The sequence below is a fragment of the Actinia tenebrosa genome, unplaced genomic scaffold (genome assembly GCF_029948245.1).
Source record: "Actinia tenebrosa isolate PJP-AT-01 unplaced genomic scaffold, QUT_ActTen_1.0 PGA_scaffold1__47_contigs__length_23844297, whole genome shotgun sequence".
In the NCBI taxonomy this organism is placed as follows: Eukaryota; Metazoa; Cnidaria; class Anthozoa; order Actiniaria; family Actiniidae; genus Actinia; species Actinia tenebrosa.
In genome coordinates, this window is record NW_028292578.1 from 8,106,731 (window position 1) to 8,124,210 (window position 17,480).

General features: G+C 35.8%; 3 protein-coding genes across 3 annotated transcripts; 1 reads left to right on the plus strand and 2 right to left on the minus strand.

Annotated features, from left to right (window-relative positions):
• Window positions 1-534: 534 nt before the first annotated feature.
• LOC116287311 (E3 ubiquitin-protein ligase RNF185) lies at window positions 535-3,436 on the minus strand. Its single transcript, XM_031693976.2, has 6 exons — window positions 3,235-3,436; window positions 3,077-3,095; window positions 2,401-2,513; window positions 2,189-2,243; window positions 1,699-1,773; window positions 535-1,492 (listed from the first exon to the last, which is right to left on the minus strand). The coding sequence occupies exons 1-6, from the start codon at window positions 3,408-3,410 to the stop codon at window positions 1,367-1,369; spliced, it is 564 nt and encodes a 187-aa protein (XP_031549836.1). The 5' UTR covers window positions 3,411-3,436; the 3' UTR covers window positions 535-1,366.
• Window positions 3,437-4,139: 703 nt separating this feature from the next.
• Window positions 4,140-8,695, plus strand: LOC116287316 (elongin-B). Its single transcript, XM_031693981.2, has 3 exons — window positions 4,140-4,215; window positions 4,343-4,586; window positions 6,945-8,695. The coding sequence occupies exons 1-3, from the start codon at window positions 4,153-4,155 to the stop codon at window positions 7,049-7,051; spliced, it is 414 nt and encodes a 137-aa protein (XP_031549841.1). The 5' UTR covers window positions 4,140-4,152; the 3' UTR covers window positions 7,052-8,695.
• Window positions 8,696-9,347: 652 nt separating this feature from the next.
• On the minus strand, window positions 9,348-16,826 carry LOC116287271 (serine/threonine-protein phosphatase 4 catalytic subunit). Its single transcript, XM_031693935.2, has 12 exons — window positions 16,498-16,826; window positions 16,106-16,177; window positions 15,723-15,774; window positions 15,556-15,606; window positions 15,215-15,316; window positions 14,850-14,912; window positions 14,264-14,374; window positions 13,639-13,689; window positions 13,036-13,111; window positions 12,314-12,381; window positions 11,631-11,752; window positions 9,348-10,901 (listed from the first exon to the last, which is right to left on the minus strand). Exons 1-12 carry the CDS (start codon window positions 16,521-16,523, stop codon window positions 10,766-10,768), a joined length of 930 nt encoding a protein of 309 aa, XP_031549795.1. The 5' UTR covers window positions 16,524-16,826; the 3' UTR covers window positions 9,348-10,765.
• Between the last annotated feature and the right edge of the window lie 654 nt (window positions 16,827-17,480).

The window sequence follows — 17,480 nt, forward strand, 5'->3', positions numbered from 1 at the left end:
GCCATACGACGCTTCAGCATTCAAGGTCTGGGAGTATGGTCTTCGGTTATTTTTGATTCATCAATAAAGATAAAAATAACGAAATTTTTATTTATCCAAATGCGCATTTACTGGTACACCTCCAGGAGCCCAAAAAGAGAACATTAATATTTCATTATTGAATTTTCCTATCCCCGGATATCTACCACGGATACTATCATAGTAAGTAACCTTTTTAAACCATAAAGTTTTCTGTAGGAAGTTCAGGTGTAGTGCGAAGTCGACATGCTCTTAACAGCGTCTGCCTGGAGATTTCTTTACCTTTGCCTTAAGAGGAGCGAATCAGGAAGAGAGAAAAATGGCTAAAAAATAAAGGGAGAAGGAAGTAAAGGAAAATTTTAGGGAAAAGGGAGAGCCATTATATTAAAAAGAGGGAGAAAAATCGTTATTATCCAATTTATTCAAAGCGCGAGGGAGAAAAATGGCACAGAAAAAATGGAGAAATATTAAATTCCCATTTCTTACCCATCCTTTGAATAATTAAGTTTTACAACATTAGTTTTATCATTATAATTTAATCATACATAAAATCGAAATGAAAAACAAAATATTGGCAACTACCATATTGATGCCCCCCTCCCCCTCCAAGGCAAAATCCTGGCTATGCCCCTTCTCATACTTTAATTTATAGTGAATGATTCCCTTATTCAGATCATATTCCAAGTAGGTACAAATCTGGTTCATAATTGGATATGCTACTATATGGATCTAGTCTATCTCATTCATTCCTGATTCATAGTTCATTAGAGGCCCCTATGCACATAGCCCAAATGGTAATAAAGTTCAGTTTTCCCCCAGAATAATCCCCCCCAGTTTCTAGGGAATTTTTTATCTTTTACATTCTTGTAGATGCTATTATCTACATTTTCAGTATTTTCATGGTCTGTATTGAGCAGATGAAATGAGGAAGAGTATAGATTGCAGTATCTAATTAGCGCCACCCACTCTAAACCCCAGAGTGCTGTCATTCTGTCAAAATGCCATGAAAAATATAGCTTTATGGTTATGAGTAGCCTGCACAGTGGCCCAAAGGGGTGTATATACATATATAATACATATGCATAATTTTGGTATTATACGATTGGGTTGGGCCACTAAGCAGGCTAGGTCATGACTGGAGCACTACCATTGCAAAGTAATTTCTATCTAGTTCATTGCAGAAAGTTTCATAAATCCTATACATAATTTGTAATATTTTGTTTTTGGTATGAGTACTTGTAACTATATTTCTCAGATATGAGAATGAATGAAAGTACTTTCTATATGTATTCAAGTCTTCCTGCAAAGTAACACTCTATAATATTGGAATTGTTAAGATATTAATAAATCATGCAATCAGTAGCCAAAAGATAAAGAGGAATGCAACCCATAAGAAGAGCTTTGAGAGGAATTGTTCATCTTGTGCCTGGGGAGAGTCGGGTGTCTGTGCTTGTTGGTTACCATTAGCAAATGTCTACAAAAAGACAAACAAAAAACAAAAAAAACAACAAAATACTGGTAAGATTATCATGTACATGAATGCAATATCTGCTTCAGAAAAGGTAGCCTGCATAGCGGCCCAAATTGGGGGGAGGGGTGGGGGGCCTGTGGAGGAGGAGACCAGGGGGAATGGGGGGGGAGGAGAGGTTTAAATTACTGAACAATTAATTGAATACTTACTGAGGTAAAGAAAGCAAATGGAAATGCACCAATCCCAAATGACAGCTGAAACCCTTCACCGAATCCTTGAAAAGGCTGGGGAAATGAAAGCAGAAATTAAGAATAAATAAGTGAAAAGCAATGGATGGATGGATGGATGGATGGGGGAATGGAAGGGGGAATGGGTGGGAGGGTGGAAGGATGGATAGATGGATGGGTGGGTGGATGGACAGGGAGAATGGATGGATGGGTAGAAGCATGGACGGATAGATGGATGTGGTAAATGGATGGATGAATGGATGGATGGGAAGAATGGATGAATGGATGGAAAGAGGAAGGGAGGGTTGTATAGATAAATGAATGGATGGGAAGAATGGATGGATTCATATGAGCAAGGATTGGATACTGAGAAAGCGATGAGCTGCCTGAGGAGAAGGGTGGATGGGGAGAAGGAAGGGATGACTAAAAAAATTATAACAGGTATTCTTAGAGTACATGCAAATACACTAACCCCATTATTTTCTGGTTCTGTTCTTCTAGCTTGTGGTCTTGGAGGCATTTTCTCCCTATAAATTATAATGAAAAAATATCATTCAAATCTAAACTGGTATGAGATTATTTTCATGCATTCATTGATATATTTAATGATAATAATAGAGTCAATAACATCTTTACGACTCATGTACATTATGTTTTTTGAAGGCTCTATAATATTCTTAATACCTTGGGTCTTGTTTTGAATTACTTCCACGTCCAAATAATGGGATAACTTTATCTTTGCTAATGCCAGCTTTACATACAGGACACACTGATTTGTTGGGTCTGGTTTCTAGCCACTAAAGAAAAACCAAACAAAAATGCCACCATGAAGGTATTAAGTAAAATAATAATGTTTTAATATAATCAAAGAGGTAATGATTGGCGTCGAAATATTATAAGAGAGGGAAAATTGTAGATTTGATAACCACGGCGGGGGCAAAATAACAGAGTCTGTTATAATATACCAAGCTTCAATTTGATTTGATATATTCTTTGCTTGCACATGACGTCATAGCCACCATTTTAGATAAATTTAACAAAAGCCTTGACTGTTATATCCACCAACATGGCCGCCGTGTTTTAATATATTTTACTCCTTTGGGAATGATTCACTTTAGGACACTGTAGCTCCTCGTCAGATTTGGTTTTCTTATAGAAATTCGTAACCCCAATTCAGACCATAATGAAGTGGGGGAAAAAGAATATATTTTATGGCATATCGAATAGTGATCGTAGTGTACACATTGCACGATCTAAAGCCTTATAAACTGAATCATCAAATTCGATAAATTATGATGTGATGCAATTATTCTAACGAATTACAAAATATATTTAAGCTTAGATATATAATATTACTTACTCTGTGTAAGCAAGGCCAGCTGTAAAGAAAAGGGAAGTGTTTTTATTAGTCAAAAAAAGTTAAAAATCAATCGAAAAACTCTCGACTTAGATATAAAAAAATGATTTTTTTCATGTCATTTTTCGACAACCATCTCGAGTGTTTACGAAATCGCTCACCAAAATAAGTGTCCACATAAACTAATGACAGCGTCTTTGGCCGTATCCAGACAAATATTACATTCAAAGTTAGCGTTATGTTCTTCGTTTTCGTGTCCAGAAGCCGTTGCTCCAGCGCTAGATGACGGAATATTTGAGAAGCCTTCGTTTTGACTTCCTTCACTGTGAGTCGCCATCTTGTTTCTCTTTAAAAAGCCTCGCTTGGGTGACCGCGTCATTTCATAAATACGTCATTTCTTCTTTTGCTTTCTCGCCATTCTTCTTTTTTCCTTTTGTTCTTTTCTTTTCTTTTAGTTCCTCTTCTTTTGCTTTCTTTTATCTCCCTTTTCTTTCCTTTTCCTTCATTGTTGTCTTTTATTTGCTTTCTTTTCATTTATTTCTTTTTCTTCTATTTTATTTTTATATTCATTTCATTTCTTTCTTTCCTCTAACAAATGTACCCTCAATTTTCACGTCACCCACACAATTTTTTTCTCTTTTCTTTTCTTTCTTTTTTCTATTACTTTTTATCATTTTCCTTCTTTTCCTTTCTTTAATTATATTTGAATTTTTTCTTTACTTTTTAATATTACTATTTTTTTGCTTTTTCTTTCTTTTCACTATTTTTGATTTACTCCTTTCCTTCCTTCCTTTTCTTGCTTTTCCATTCCTTTTCTTTTCCTCTTTAATTTCCTTTGCTTTGCCTTTCCTTTCCTTTCCTTTCCTTTCCTTTCCTTTCCTTTCCTTTCCTTTCCTTTCCTTTTCTTTTCTTCCCTTTCCTTTCATGTTCTTTTTTTGTTCTCTTTCATGTTCTTTCCTTTTCTTTCATTTCCTTCTATTTTTTTATTTTTTCCCCTTTTTTCTTATTTATCAGTCTTTTGATCTTTCGATCCCCAGAGGTCTGGGTACCAATCCATAGTGCCATTCGTGTGGTCATACATGAAGTGCCGACCCTCTGAGTGTTATCCGCCATATTGGGAACCTTCATCTGAAATGGCAATGGTTTGTATATTTGTCACTTTTTTGGCAACTTAACCCCTTATTTTCCCTCCATTATATCCCATTCCTTTACCTAAGACCCTAATCCAGCTATTTCCCTTGCTAATACATTGAAATTCTATCATTTTAGGAGGTTTTCTTGATGGTGCGTCGCTCAAAGACGAGCGTGTTTCTTGATTGTAAAGAAAGCACGACAGTCATGGACGTCAAAAAAATGATCGAAGGTATACTTAAGAGACCTCCTGAAGAACAGAGATTATTCAAGGGAGATCAAGTATTGGATGATAATAAAACTCTTGGTGACTGTGGATTTACAAACCAGACGGCTAAAGCCCAGACGCCGGCTATACTTGGTCTTTCTTTTCGTCAAGACGGTGAGTTTAATAATACTTCAAAGTTCAGAGACATTAAATTGTGAATAATTCCGATTCTTAAAGAAATTTAACCATTGGAATTTCAATAAGTTATTATATTTGGACATTTCTTGACGTAAATACTGTTTAAACATACTTTTTATATTCCATTTTTCTTATTGTTTATTTGTTAATATTTTCTGTACATTTTGAAAACTTTGCTAAATTAGATGCATTGACATTTTGTTCATTTTGCTGTAACCGCAAAACTACAAGCCAGTTTAATTTGCTTGTTTGAATCGGATGCCCCCAAAGAATGAGTTTCTAAGAATCCCTGATAGCTGAAGACTGGTATAGGGCGATAGAGTTGCTAACAACAATGCTTTGTTACAGGTTATCAATAAATTCAATTCTTTGCTTGCAATCACGTGACAATTTGACTAAAATTTTGCTTCCGGTTTCCAAGTGACGGTCAAGTAAACAAAGATGGCGGCTCGCTTGGATCAAGTTAACGATCAATCTGCCCAAAAGAACACTCTTCAATGTAGGGGCCCAATCTATGTCGTCTTCGTCATTTATATTGCTTGGACAACCTAGATAAGATATACATGTGTAGAATTTGTTTAGTAAACAGACTTCGATACGACGCGACGAACCTACAAATACTCTACAAGCATCATCGTACTTTCAGTGTTTACCACAAACCAACACGTGCAAAGCAAAGAAATGACATCTGAATTTCGAACTCAAACAAATATAGAATTATTGAATACCTTTTACGGAGTGATCGCTACATACACGACTGTGTGAAAGATACAGGTGTTCAAAGATACAGTACTGTTAAGTCAGAATAACCAGCCATCGGTGGCGACGTCTTTTTGATAAATTTTCTTTTCCTATCTCCCTTGTGAACCACTTCTTTAGCTATACTAACAAACCCTTTTCTTTTTTCTTATTCGATCAGTTTGAGCAACCATAAACTGAACAGGAATCGGGCATGTTTTACAAAAATTTCTTTTGACAACTCGTAAACAAATACATTGCTTTGTACGCCAGCTGAATGCTTGACCGTCAGCTGGAAATATGCATACATAATGACCGGAAGTGACGTGCATTGCAAGCAAAGAATACCATTATCTGTTTGTTTGCAATCACTTACAGACCCATAGACCTTTTCTGAGATAGCGAACATGGTGCATTGTGGTCTAATTCATAATGCCTTATATTACAAGCTATTCTCTACTTTCACATCCCTATAATGCCTTGGGTCTTTGGGGGGTAACCAATCAAAAAACTGTCCCCAAATTAAAAGGTTTGTTAATTGAATTTATACTATACCTGCTTTTATCTGTACAATACTGATTATCAGTTTATTTCAAGTTATTTTTGCATGTACAGATGATAAAGAGCTTTTGTTCTTACAGAAAATGTATTGACTTATACTATATGACTTGAATTTATATTATACCTGTTTTTATCTGCCAATACTGATTATCAGTTTATTTCAAGTCATTTTTGCATGTACAGATTATGAAGAGTTTTGGTCTTACAGAAAATGTATTGACTTACGAAAAAATGTTTAAAATTTACCTTAAACGTCTTCAAGCTTCTATCTTTTTCTGTTTTTTACTTCTTCATTTTATCTCTGGATACCAAACAGGGTATTTTCAACATTGTCTGATCAGCCTTCAGCAAAATAAGTGGGTTTTTACCCTCTGGTTACCCCCCAAAGACGCAAAGGATTATGGGGATGTGAAAGTTGAGAATATGTTATTTGTACTGAAGCTAGACCACATTACCTCATGTTTATGGAACTCAGAAAAGGCCTGTAGTGGCATAGCCAATCAGAATGCAGGATTTCTGATAGTTTACTGGTTTGGCTATCATTTTGATAGTTTACAGCTTTTTTGTGCCCTTTATGTTCCTTGAGAACAGACCCCTTGCATGTGAATCAAAGCAGCTCGGTCTGGAGGACAAACCAAAAGAATTTCATTCTTCTGAGAATTGGAAATCTATTGTTATGTCCTCCAAATTAAGCTTCATTCCAATGTTCGGCAAGGGGTCTATAAACATGGTGCCATGTGATCAAGGTCCATTACTGTACCTCAACCAGGAAAAAACCTACATAGCACTCTGTTAATGTAATGTGTTCAGAAAATCTATTGTTTTTCTTCTTATTTTATTAGTGTATTAGGTGGGATTCATTTTGTTTTTATGAATACTGACCTCAACCAAGGTCTTTTCTTGCATGCTAGACAGGGATCCAATTCAAAGATAGAATTGCACACAGGGAGCACATGGACTAATACATTGATTACAATTTCTCTTAACATTAGTTTTTTGATTAAAGTTTTGAAACATTTCTTTTTCAATTTTCAGATGGAGAATTCGAATCACTATGCATTGATGCTCTCTCCAGTCCACCAGAACTTCCTGATGTGATGAAGCAACAAGACCCAGGTACCTCAAACAGTGAGGGCTCTTAAACATCCACCAAGCTAGATATCCATTAATCCTTATTAATTTATCAGTTTTGTGCTGAAATATAAAACAGCCACTATGACCTTGCTCTAATTTACAGCTCTACAATGTCTCTGATAATTATGGTGGTACCAGAATTTTGTCTGAATATTTTAAAGCATTTTGAGCATTCCAGAAAGAGTTGAATGTCATTTTCTTTCTAAGGATTATTAAGATGGTTTATTGGATTAGGACTTGATGTACAAAACATGTTAAGATTGCAGCACCTTCTCGTGTGAAAATGTCTTTAGTAATAGTATGCTCAAAATGAATATTTTTTCTACTTTCAGTTGTCCTTATTTATCTCAAAATATGATATTCTTTATTGATAAAAAGTCAGTATAAAAGAAAGATGTTTAAGTTCACTTTTCTAAGATAAGATCAGCACAAGTAAAAGCACATTTTGAAAAATAAGACTAAAGAAATCAAAGTTAATAGGGTAATTTTGTGTGGACTGCGTGAAGGTAGAAGAATCATCTTATGGCCTAAAATTTTGAAATAATGAAATTAAACTTTTGCTTAAACAGCAATCATTGAACTACTTCAGATGTGAACTGCAACAAGTAACAGCTATGTATCTACTTTTTCTTTGAATATTGTTTTCCTATCAACATAATTTCTTTTAAGAGTAATAATCTAAATAATATTTGAACTTGCGGCAACCATACTACTAGTATCAAATTGATGAAGGTTTGATTGATGTAAGGCTGTCATTAATTTTGTAGACTGTTTTGTTGCCTTTGGGTACTAAATGATTTCATAACCAAAGATTCTAATTCTTCGGTTTGCACATTACATCATTATGACCGTGTTGGTGATATTTAGAAAGATTTCCATTTTTTGTTCCATTTTTGTTAATTTCCACAAGATATATGGTTGACATGCCTTCCTTGTTTGGCTACCCAGAATACTTGCAAATCATCACTTAATTTAATGGTCATTGTCTAGTAGACGTCTTTAGCTTGGGCATGTCTTTCCATTTCAAACCACACATCATTCCCTAGAGTATCATTTCTTTGTTTAATGATTGCACATGAGAAGACACATAAATATGGATATAAACTCAAACAAAGAATCTTATTCTCAAGACCACATCATTCCCTAGAGTATCATTTCTTTGTTTAATGATTGCACATGAGAAGACACATGAATATGGATATAAACTCAAAGAATCTTACTCTCAAGACCACGTCATTCCCTAGAGTATCATTTCTTTGTTTAATGATTGCACATGAGAAGACATGAATATGGATACAACTCAAACACAAAATCTTGAAATAAAAAAACCTGCTAGGACTTTGAATAATTATTATCTTTATAAACTTATAAGTATTAAATTATTTTTAAAAACTTGTATAACTTGTGCATCAGTTCTTGTGTTTTGGTTATACATTCATAACTTTAAAAAATCTTATTCAAATGATCTGCGATAATATCCATCTTTTGTAGTTAGCTTTTTCCTTGTTTGATAGAGTAAAAATGAATACCAGTATACAAATTGAAAACATTGAAAATTTAAAATGATTGTTCAACCTTTAAGTAGTACATTTTAAGTGTGAACACCAGTCCATGAAAATTTTACAATAAAGAATTTTTTTGATTGTAAAGAATTTCTCTTGTTGACAAAGTTTTCAAATTTTATCGATAACCTAAAACAACCTCTGGGCTGATCTAAGTCAGGGCATGGCTAACTCACAGATTGAACCCTGAAACAACCTCTGGGCTGATCTAAGTCAGGGCATGGCTAACTCACAGATTGAACCCTGAAACAACCTCTTGGCTGATCTAAGTCAGGACATGGCTAACTCACAGATAAAACCCTGAAGCAACCTCTGGGCTGATTTAAGTCAGGACATGGCTAACTCACAGATAGAACCCTGAAACAACCTCAGGGCTGATCTAAGTCGGGGCATGGCTAACTCATAGATCAAACCCTGAAACAACCTCTGGAATGATCAAAGTCAGGTACGGCTAACTTGCAGATCAGACCCTGAAACAACCTAGGGGCTAAAATAAGTCAGGGCATGGCTAACTAACAGATCAATCCCTCCTGAGATCCTAAACTGTGAGAAGAAAGAATTTGCATGACTGCTATACTACCCATGATTTAATATGTGGACACTTCAACTGAGGCACTTTTACAAAGTTAAAAAATTGTAATTTAAAAGAATAAAAACAGGAATGTATGAAAACAAGAAGGGGGTTTAATATCCTTATAAAAGCATTCAACCAGGAATGGCCATAATTCCACATGGTTAAAAATGATCATCAAACTAATTTATTTATACAACACATTTTTAATACATTATTACAGTATTAACAATTTCTGTACAACAACATAATTAAACATCACATGTAAAAATGACAACATAATTATTTCCAATAGTTATTCACTAATCACTTGATATGTGGAAAATTGTAATCTTGCAAAATTGGAAATGTTTAAAAATAATTTACAGAAATGGACTCATTTTGGATAGCATTATCTTTTTCGGTCAGCCATTTACAATTTAGATACTTTTAACCCATAGAATTTAGTAGACCTGTCATCACATCGTAAAGTTCCACAGTTAGTAGAAAAGCGACTACAATAGCCCATTTCCGAGATATGCTTCGCTTGTCACACGCAAAGGTTTCAGTATGAGGCTATGTGCAAAATGCTCAGTCATTCGTGACAGACAGTAAGAATTAATTTAATTTAGCACGTAGCCTCATACTGAAACCTTTGTGCGTGACAATCGAAGCATATCTCAGGGGTGGGCTATTTGATTTATTCAGTTATTTTGGGATAAAATATAACAGTTCCTATCTTATCAAAAGGAAGTACTGGTATTAGTTTCTCTTAACGTTTGTTAGATTACAGTAGAACCTCTATTTTAAAAGCAACCACCCTCTGGCAATTGGGGAATCGTAAAGGGGCAGATAGAGGTACAAAACTGAATACTCTCTTTTGGACTGCCCACATGAATATATTTTTTTGGAAAAGGGAAGAAATCTATGTGTACTATCAGAAAAAAACTGACAACCTTCCCTTTCTTCAAAGGAAAAAATATTGAAACCCTACCCATTGTTTGTCAGTCTTGTATTAAGTGATAGAACTTTGGATTGAATAAGCATACCGACGACCCTCCCTTTTTGGCTGTGTAACTGGCCCTCCCCTTAACCCTCCCCTCTCTAAAAAAATGCTCCCTAAATAGAGTTTGGTTGCTTTATAGAGGTTCTGTTGCATAAGTTACTAACTTTATGGAATAAGTGGGTCGACAGGCAACTCTACACTGATAGCGGGGTTTTACAGCACCCATATTGTGGAGTTAAACAATATAATTTTCTACTTTCAAAAGTAAAATCTTTTTCCTGCAAAAATATTACTAAACGTTGTTCTTGCCCCATGACATGGCTGCCTTCAACCCATTATGCACTAGGTCCTCCCTTAAAAACTATAAGACCCCCTCTATTCTAACACCCCCTCCCTCCCACAAGTAAAAGTAGCTTGGGACTAAATGGCTGAAATAATGAGAAAATTAAAACATAATATTATAATAGAACAATACATGAATCAGTCTGTTCGAGCTAGTTTTCCTAATAAGTTAGAGAAGTATTCTAATATCTTTTAGGAGCGACAAAGTAGAGCACTAGTGAGTATAAATATATAGAAGAATGAATGAATAGGAAGGTCAGTTCTAGAGGAAATAGTCTGCTGGAGGTTTCTTGGCTATAGTTGGCGTTCCTCTCACATCTTGGGGAGCTGCTTCGAATATTGTGAATTCTCGTTTTAAGTGCTCATCAAGCTCCAGAATGGCTGCAACATTTCCACATCTGTGAAATTAAGTTTTTAAATATTTGGGCAAAATTGATGTTATGTTAAAGTGAAAGTTTTCGTCGCAATAATGTTGGGTAAATTTAACAAGAGATTAGTTATAACTAACCCAAAATGAAAGAATTTAGTGCAGTCCTGTTATGTCCTACCTTCCTGACCAGGGGAAAGGTTCAAAATATAATATGGGTTGAAGGGCAGCGGCATAGCAGGGAAGAAGGATTACAAACTTTTACTAAACCGTTCGATATGGCCAGAAATTCTAAAGATGAAACTTGCACGCCTGTGTATTGGCTGGAAAAAGGCATATTGTCTCCCCCCCCCCCCCCCCCCCTACACTATGACTGACACTTCACTACTCCCCTGATCTAGGGTAAAATGTGTGGCCTTTAATGTCAAGATATTGGGGGTAACAGGACATTTGAGACATCTGGGGGTCTTTTATTAGTTAGCACCGTACCGTGCACACTTCTACAAGTTTTTGATTTCTTTTTGACATCTTTTTGACAAGTTTTATTTGTGCTCTTTACCGCTAACCAATTAGACATCGGCATTTTACCTTGATGTTTCAATAGGCAGAGTTTGTACATCGATGTAATGAAACATTCAAAGTGAAGTGCCATACGAATTGGTTAGTGGTGAAGAGCATGATTAAACTTGTCAAAAAGTGGTCAAGGTAACAATGATATGGTGTGTGTGATGATTACTATTCAAGAGATTATCATACAGACCTGTAGCAGTAGTTTGGTGCAGACCAGACAGTTAGGACTGTCTCATTAAAATGCCACTTGTAGCCTTCCATAACCAGTTGATGAGCTCGGCATATTAGATCAATGTCATTGGCTAGATTAAACTAGGGGACAAAATCAACAAAACATCAACAATCATTCAATGAACCATGTTAACAGACTAGGTGCTAACAAAGTCAAATGTTAGGTAATGTTGAGAAAAACTCGTCCATCAATCTTCATAGTTAATGTATTTACTCAATGCTTCAATTAAGTCCCTTATTGTTTAATATTTTTTGCTCCGATATGCAGTGCTTAATGGGAGGAGGTGCTTAATCTGGGGTCACTTAATCAAGTAAATACCACATTCATTTAAGATTTTGACCAATGTTTTCTAGGTGTCAATGATGTATAGCGTTATTCTTTCATCATTCTAAGCCTCACAAGCTTATTGGTTTGATTCCTACACACCACACAGGTGAAGTTTGTTTGATGTGTTGTCCTCTCCCTTGTCACTAGGGATTTTTCACTGGATTCTCTGCTGGTTTTCTTTCTTCATAAAATTCAATATTTGAGTTGAGAGTGGTATTCATGCATAGAATATTGAATGCATCCGTAATCTGTGTGTGTGTTTGTGTTTGTGAACTATCCATTATTGCTGTTTTTCTAACAAAAACTGTTCTTACTTGAGCTACTACGTCACTACCAAATAGGTATCCTGCTCCTCTGGGACTTACTCCCCAGCCTTGGATATCTATCATCAAAATAAGGAATAACTTAGAAAAATAAATCATACAAGGCTAAAACAGCTGGTCATCAGACAAAGTCCAGCTAGAGTGGATTACTCAGAAGATATGGCAGCCATCTTGCCAGGAAGGCAAAACAAAACAAAGATTATGGAAAATATATAGTTACTTGTGTTGGTCTTTCTTTTATGGGTAAAGGTGATCAACAGGGTGTCTTAATTTATCTTTTGTACTATTATTCTTTTGTTGTGAGCTGTTAATATCAATCGACCTCATTTCTGTACAAATGTTCATTTGCCCTCTGGACACCCAATAATGCCTTGTAATCCAAGATGGCCACCATACCACTGAAGTAGTCCCTTGAAAGTACAATTTACCTGTCTGGTCAATGTTTGCCTTGCCTGTCATTTTGAGTCACGTAGAGTCAGAGATGAGGTATGACTAAACTAAAAGAATTTGGCTGTTCATAATGACAGGCAACTGAACAGCCGTCATTTTTTAGCCCTGATACATGCATAAGGAGAAAAAGAGTTTACTGGGTAAAAACCCATCTATTGGTAACCCAGTGGTTTGATTTGAAAACTGTGCTTTTCTATAGCATTTGCAACCATTTTTCCACACAACCCCTCTGTTGGTTCTGGAGATGGTAACACATGACTCACCTTCAGGGTCTGACCAAAGGAGATCACACATTGGACCATCATGGGGAACTTCTTGCTTTCTGTCGATAGAGCGAATCTGGAAAAACAACACCCAAAAAGCAGCTGTAATTACTGATATAACTGAGTTGACAGCAAAAGAAGAAAAATACATCAAAATAGATTATCACATAATCACTCTAGTAAGCCGATCATGAGACAGAGATCCTGCCATCTTGCCCCATGGGACATTATTTGGTATGGTTCTCTTTCTAGCTCAGAAGGTTTTTCCAGCCCTTTGGTTATGTCTTCTCTCTCAAATGAACCTTAACTTATTCAAACTGGTTAGAGCTGTGCTGCAGGGTCACACTGTATAGTGGCTTTCTGTTCTACCCTGTTGTGCTGCACCACTGCTGTACTTCAGGTGGTGATAAGGTATGACAAGTTTTACAAGAACACAACAAAGTTTTTTTTATTCTAAGAGTAACAAAGTTTTCTTTATTCTAAGAGGAATAAACATGGCTGCCATATGATAAAGATCCATGATAATAAAATAAGTTAATTCTGTAATCCAGTAGGAATATCTGAACAGCAACAACAGAAACAAAAAGCATGTATCACACACACCTGATCCAATGTGCTTATTGAAGGGGAAAGTCCACCATGAACACAGAATATCTACAATCAAAACAACGTTTAGTTTTAGCTGCTAACCCTTGTTTATAAACTGGAAACAAACCAAAGGGAATCAAGGGTGGTGTAGCGATAGTCCATCCACCTCTCACTTGGGGTCTCGATCAGGTTCAATTCCTGTGCTCGCCATCACATGTGAGTAGAGTTTGTTAGCTCTCTCCCTTGATTCCAGGGTTTTTTCCTGGGTTCTCCAGTTTTCTTCCCTCCGCAAAACCTAACAAACTATATTCCAATTGATCTTAGAGTTAGCTGTGCCCTGACTTTGATCAGTTCAGCAGTTGTTTGAGGGTTCAAGCTGTCAGTTAGCCATGTCCTGATTTGGTTACCCTGATTTCAACCAGCTCAGAGGTGTTTCAGGGTATCTACTTTTACACTTGATACACATGATAAAAGTTATCTTGTCAGAACTTTAAATGACAATTGGTTACTAATACCTGGTTTCTGGCTCAAGGTTACTGGCCAAAATATCATTACCAGAAAGGCAAAGTCTGACTAGACATTATACAATGACCAGCCATCATTTCTAGCCCTGCTTGTCATTACTAAATACAGTACATACCCTGTTATCGATAATCGCTGATAGACTCAAGTAATCAAATATCTCTGTGCAGTATCGCCATACAGTTATGGACCCATATTTTTTAAGACATTCATCATAAAATCCATAAACCTGTTTATCAAAAATGAACATGGTTAGGGAAATGGGGTGATAAGAAATTGTGCAATTTCCCTCCAAGGGGTGGGAAAGGTTTTGAGGAGGTTGTGTTGCCCCAAAAGAGAGGAATCCAGTATGGGAATTGCAAATTCTAAGAAAATCAGTAAAGTAACAAGGAATAGATCACTCTTCTGTACTGTTATTATTTTCTAAACATACAGTTGAAATAAATGTTTCTACTGCGGTTTTCGATATTCTGCAAACTCAGTAGTTACAAGCTGCAAGCTGAAATTTGGTTTTTTGCTGCCGTCAATCAAAAATAATCAGTCAGTACCTTCAATATTTTTGACTCGCGGCAGTGAAAAACCAATTTCACAAAAAGCTGTTGGAATATTTTAGTTTGCAGGATATGAAAAACCACAGAAATATCATAGCATAAGGGGATACACAACAATACCGCAGCAAAACACATTATAAATGAACCACTAACCTGTGTTATTTGCCTGCTTTCATGATTGCCTCTGATCAGGGTAATTCTATCTGGATAACGCACCTAAAGACATGAAAATCCAGTCTTTAAAACATTATCTTTTACTTTGCTTTGATAAAAACTAAATCAAGATGATCGAGACGATCTAATGAAGATGATCAAGACGATCTAATAAAGATGATCGAGATGATCTAATTGGCAAATTGAACCCCCCTAAACAAACAAACAAAAAAAAACCGGCTTCTAATTATGGGATTTGTACTTGTCCTTTGTGGGATTTGACTGTGGTTTAATGGGTTCAGATGAACCTCAAACTCCCTAGACCTCTAAAGGTCTAACGTCATTGTGCAGGATGTGGCACATACCTTAAGTGCTAATAGGAGTAAAAATGTTTCCACGCTGTAAAATCCTCTATCTACGAAGTCGCCCATAAAAAGATAATTTGTGTCTGGTACATCTCCTCCAACCTGGAAAATCATAACATAACAAACATAAAGAAATTGAATTAGGCTTCCAAGAATGACTACCAAGGGTGATTGTCCAAGTGAGTGTTTTCAGTCTTAGTAGGCTTGTTGTTTATTAGATAACTCTTAATTATCGATGTTGTTTCCAAGGGAATTTAAGGATAACTTAGAGTGAGGGTCAATGAAGACTGACTGGCCCCTATTTGAAGTCCTGTAAATATGAAGTGTATAGTAGAGTTTACCTTGAAAAGTTCTTTTAGATCATAAAATTGGCCATGTATATCACCACATACCTAAAAAGCAGTAAAACATATAAGTTTGACACTTAAATGGGTTGAGGGTGGTGTAGTGGTAATGAGGGTATAAGGGAACCAACTGAACTGTATAGCATACACAAATATGAACTTACAGTAACTGGTGAATCTACTCTTTGTACATTACTCTCCTCTACTAGTATTTCCCTAGTAAACAACAACAAAATATTATTAATATATATGATATATAATATTAATCAAGCATTACCATAGCAACACAGTATATGCCGCAAACAGTCTTCTATTGACATGTTGTACAGCCCACGACATTGAGGTTTAACAACATATATAACATGGAAAAGACTAGAAATAATAAGATATGTGAAGAATTTTTGGATATCCTTGGTCTCTAGGTTGGAAGATCACAACCCTTACTATCTACAGTCCCTAGATAATATGGCATGGTAGATAATTCTGTTACCTTGAACAATTCTTCATTCATTAATTATCAAAATGTTAACATTAAAACTTCAATTACCTGGCTTTAGCACATAATTGCTTGACTTCTTTTTCTGTGATTAGCTCACACTGTCTAAGTTTCTCAATTTGCCTTTGAAACGAAATTAGAAATCAGTACAATAGATTCATTAGTACGATAGCATCAACTACGAGTACTTTACGTTTACTTTGCCGTGATTTCGTGTTTTCCCGCTTCGGGAGCACAAAAGAAAAGATAAAATGAGGAACAGGAAGCTTGTTTTGTGATATATAAAAAGGTTTTTAAGGGCCAAATCGTTAAAATATGGTTTTGAATGGCTTAAATTTCCGATAAATGAAAGCATATTTACGTAATATAACTCTTCTTACATCATAACACAGATACAAAACCAACTTAAAATTATAAAAATAGAAGAGTAAGGACTACATTACCGGTCTAAATCACTACAATCCGCCATGAATGAATTATAACCTTGTGTTCAGAATACGAGGTGAATATTGAAATAAGAATCTTTGAATTCTTGGCACGATTTGGCTTTTTTCACGATAAAGCCTCAACAGCGTTTACTAAGATGAAACTTTTTATCACTTTTAGGCAGCTTTTCGACTCAATATTAAACCAGTCCGTAGAGTATTAACTGTTTTAAGTAGTACTTGGTAAATGGGTTGTAAAGTGAAGTAAAAGAAAGACTTGTAGTTGATGAAAAGTTCGACTATTGCATCAAGCCAAAAAAGCCGCCTCTATCATTTCCTGTTGACATGCGCAGTGCCACACGTGACAAAAGCCCGCCATCATGACATAATGCTACGTCACAGCTGTTCTAAATATGACACTATATGGATGGGCGGTGTCGGGCCTAGATAGAGTCAAGCTGTACCCTGGGTTCCAGAGGCCTCTGGAACCCAGGGTAGTCAAACTGTTGAAAAGTTAGATAAATGTATCTAACTTTGATAACTATTTAGTTCACGTCAGCTAAAATAGTAAAAGCGCGCCAAATAACGGTCATGCTAATTAGGGGGGTTGTTTTACGAGAGAATGAGTGAATAGACATTCATTTGTATCATCGTTTCCCCCCTGATCTCAGTAGCTGTTTACTCGTAGTTTCAAATTTAGGTGACGTCAGCTAAAATAGTAACTAACTTATCTAATTTAGAAAGGTATAACTAGCTAAAAACTAGTGTGAGCTGCGTCGGTGTTTCTAATGAAACAGTAATGATGAAAAGGTAAATTATACACCGTGAAAAGATGAAAAAACTTACTGACGTTTCGGACGCTAGTCCTTCGTCGGAGTAAAAGAGAAAGAAGTGGTAGAAAGGAGTGTATATATGATAGAATAAGACAAAAGAAACCAATGAGAGCAAGGTAGGCAAGGAAACAAAAACAAACAATCAAAAGACAAAAGAAAAGGTTAGTT

Excerpts from the sequence above, each read along its gene's own strand:
- LOC116287311 (XM_031693976.2), bottom strand. The coding sequence starts at position 3,410 with ATGGCGACTCACAGTGAAGGAAGTCAAAACGAAGGCTTCTCAAATATT. Across the intron at positions 2,244-2,400 it reads AATTCAAAACAAGACCCAAG|GGAGAAAATGCCTCCAAGAC; the intron begins GTATTAAGAATA and ends TATAATTTATAG. Across the intron at positions 1,774-2,188 it reads CAGAACCAGAAAATAATGGG|CCTTTTCAAGGATTCGGTGA; the intron begins GTTAGTGTATTT and ends TCATTTCCCCAG.
- LOC116287316 (XM_031693981.2), top strand. The coding sequence starts at position 4,153 with ATGAAGTGCCGACCCTCTGAGTGTTATCCGCCATATTGGGAACCTTCA. Across the intron at positions 4,216-4,342 it reads CTTCATCTGAAATGGCAATG|GAGGTTTTCTTGATGGTGCG; the intron begins GTTTGTATATTT and ends CTATCATTTTAG. Across the intron at positions 4,587-6,944 it reads TCTTTCTTTTCGTCAAGACG|ATGGAGAATTCGAATCACTA; the intron begins GTGAGTTTAATA and ends TTCAATTTTCAG.
- LOC116287271 (XM_031693935.2), bottom strand. The coding sequence starts at position 16,523 with ATGGCGGATTGTAGTGATTTAGACCG. Across the intron at positions 15,607-15,722 it reads GAGTAGATTCACCAGTTACT|GTATGTGGTGATATACATGG; the intron begins GTAAGTTCATAT and ends ACTGCTTTTTAG. Across the intron at positions 10,902-11,630 it reads GCACCAAACTACTGCTACAG|ATGTGGAAATGTTGCAGCCA; the intron begins GTCTGTATGATA and ends TTAATTTCACAG.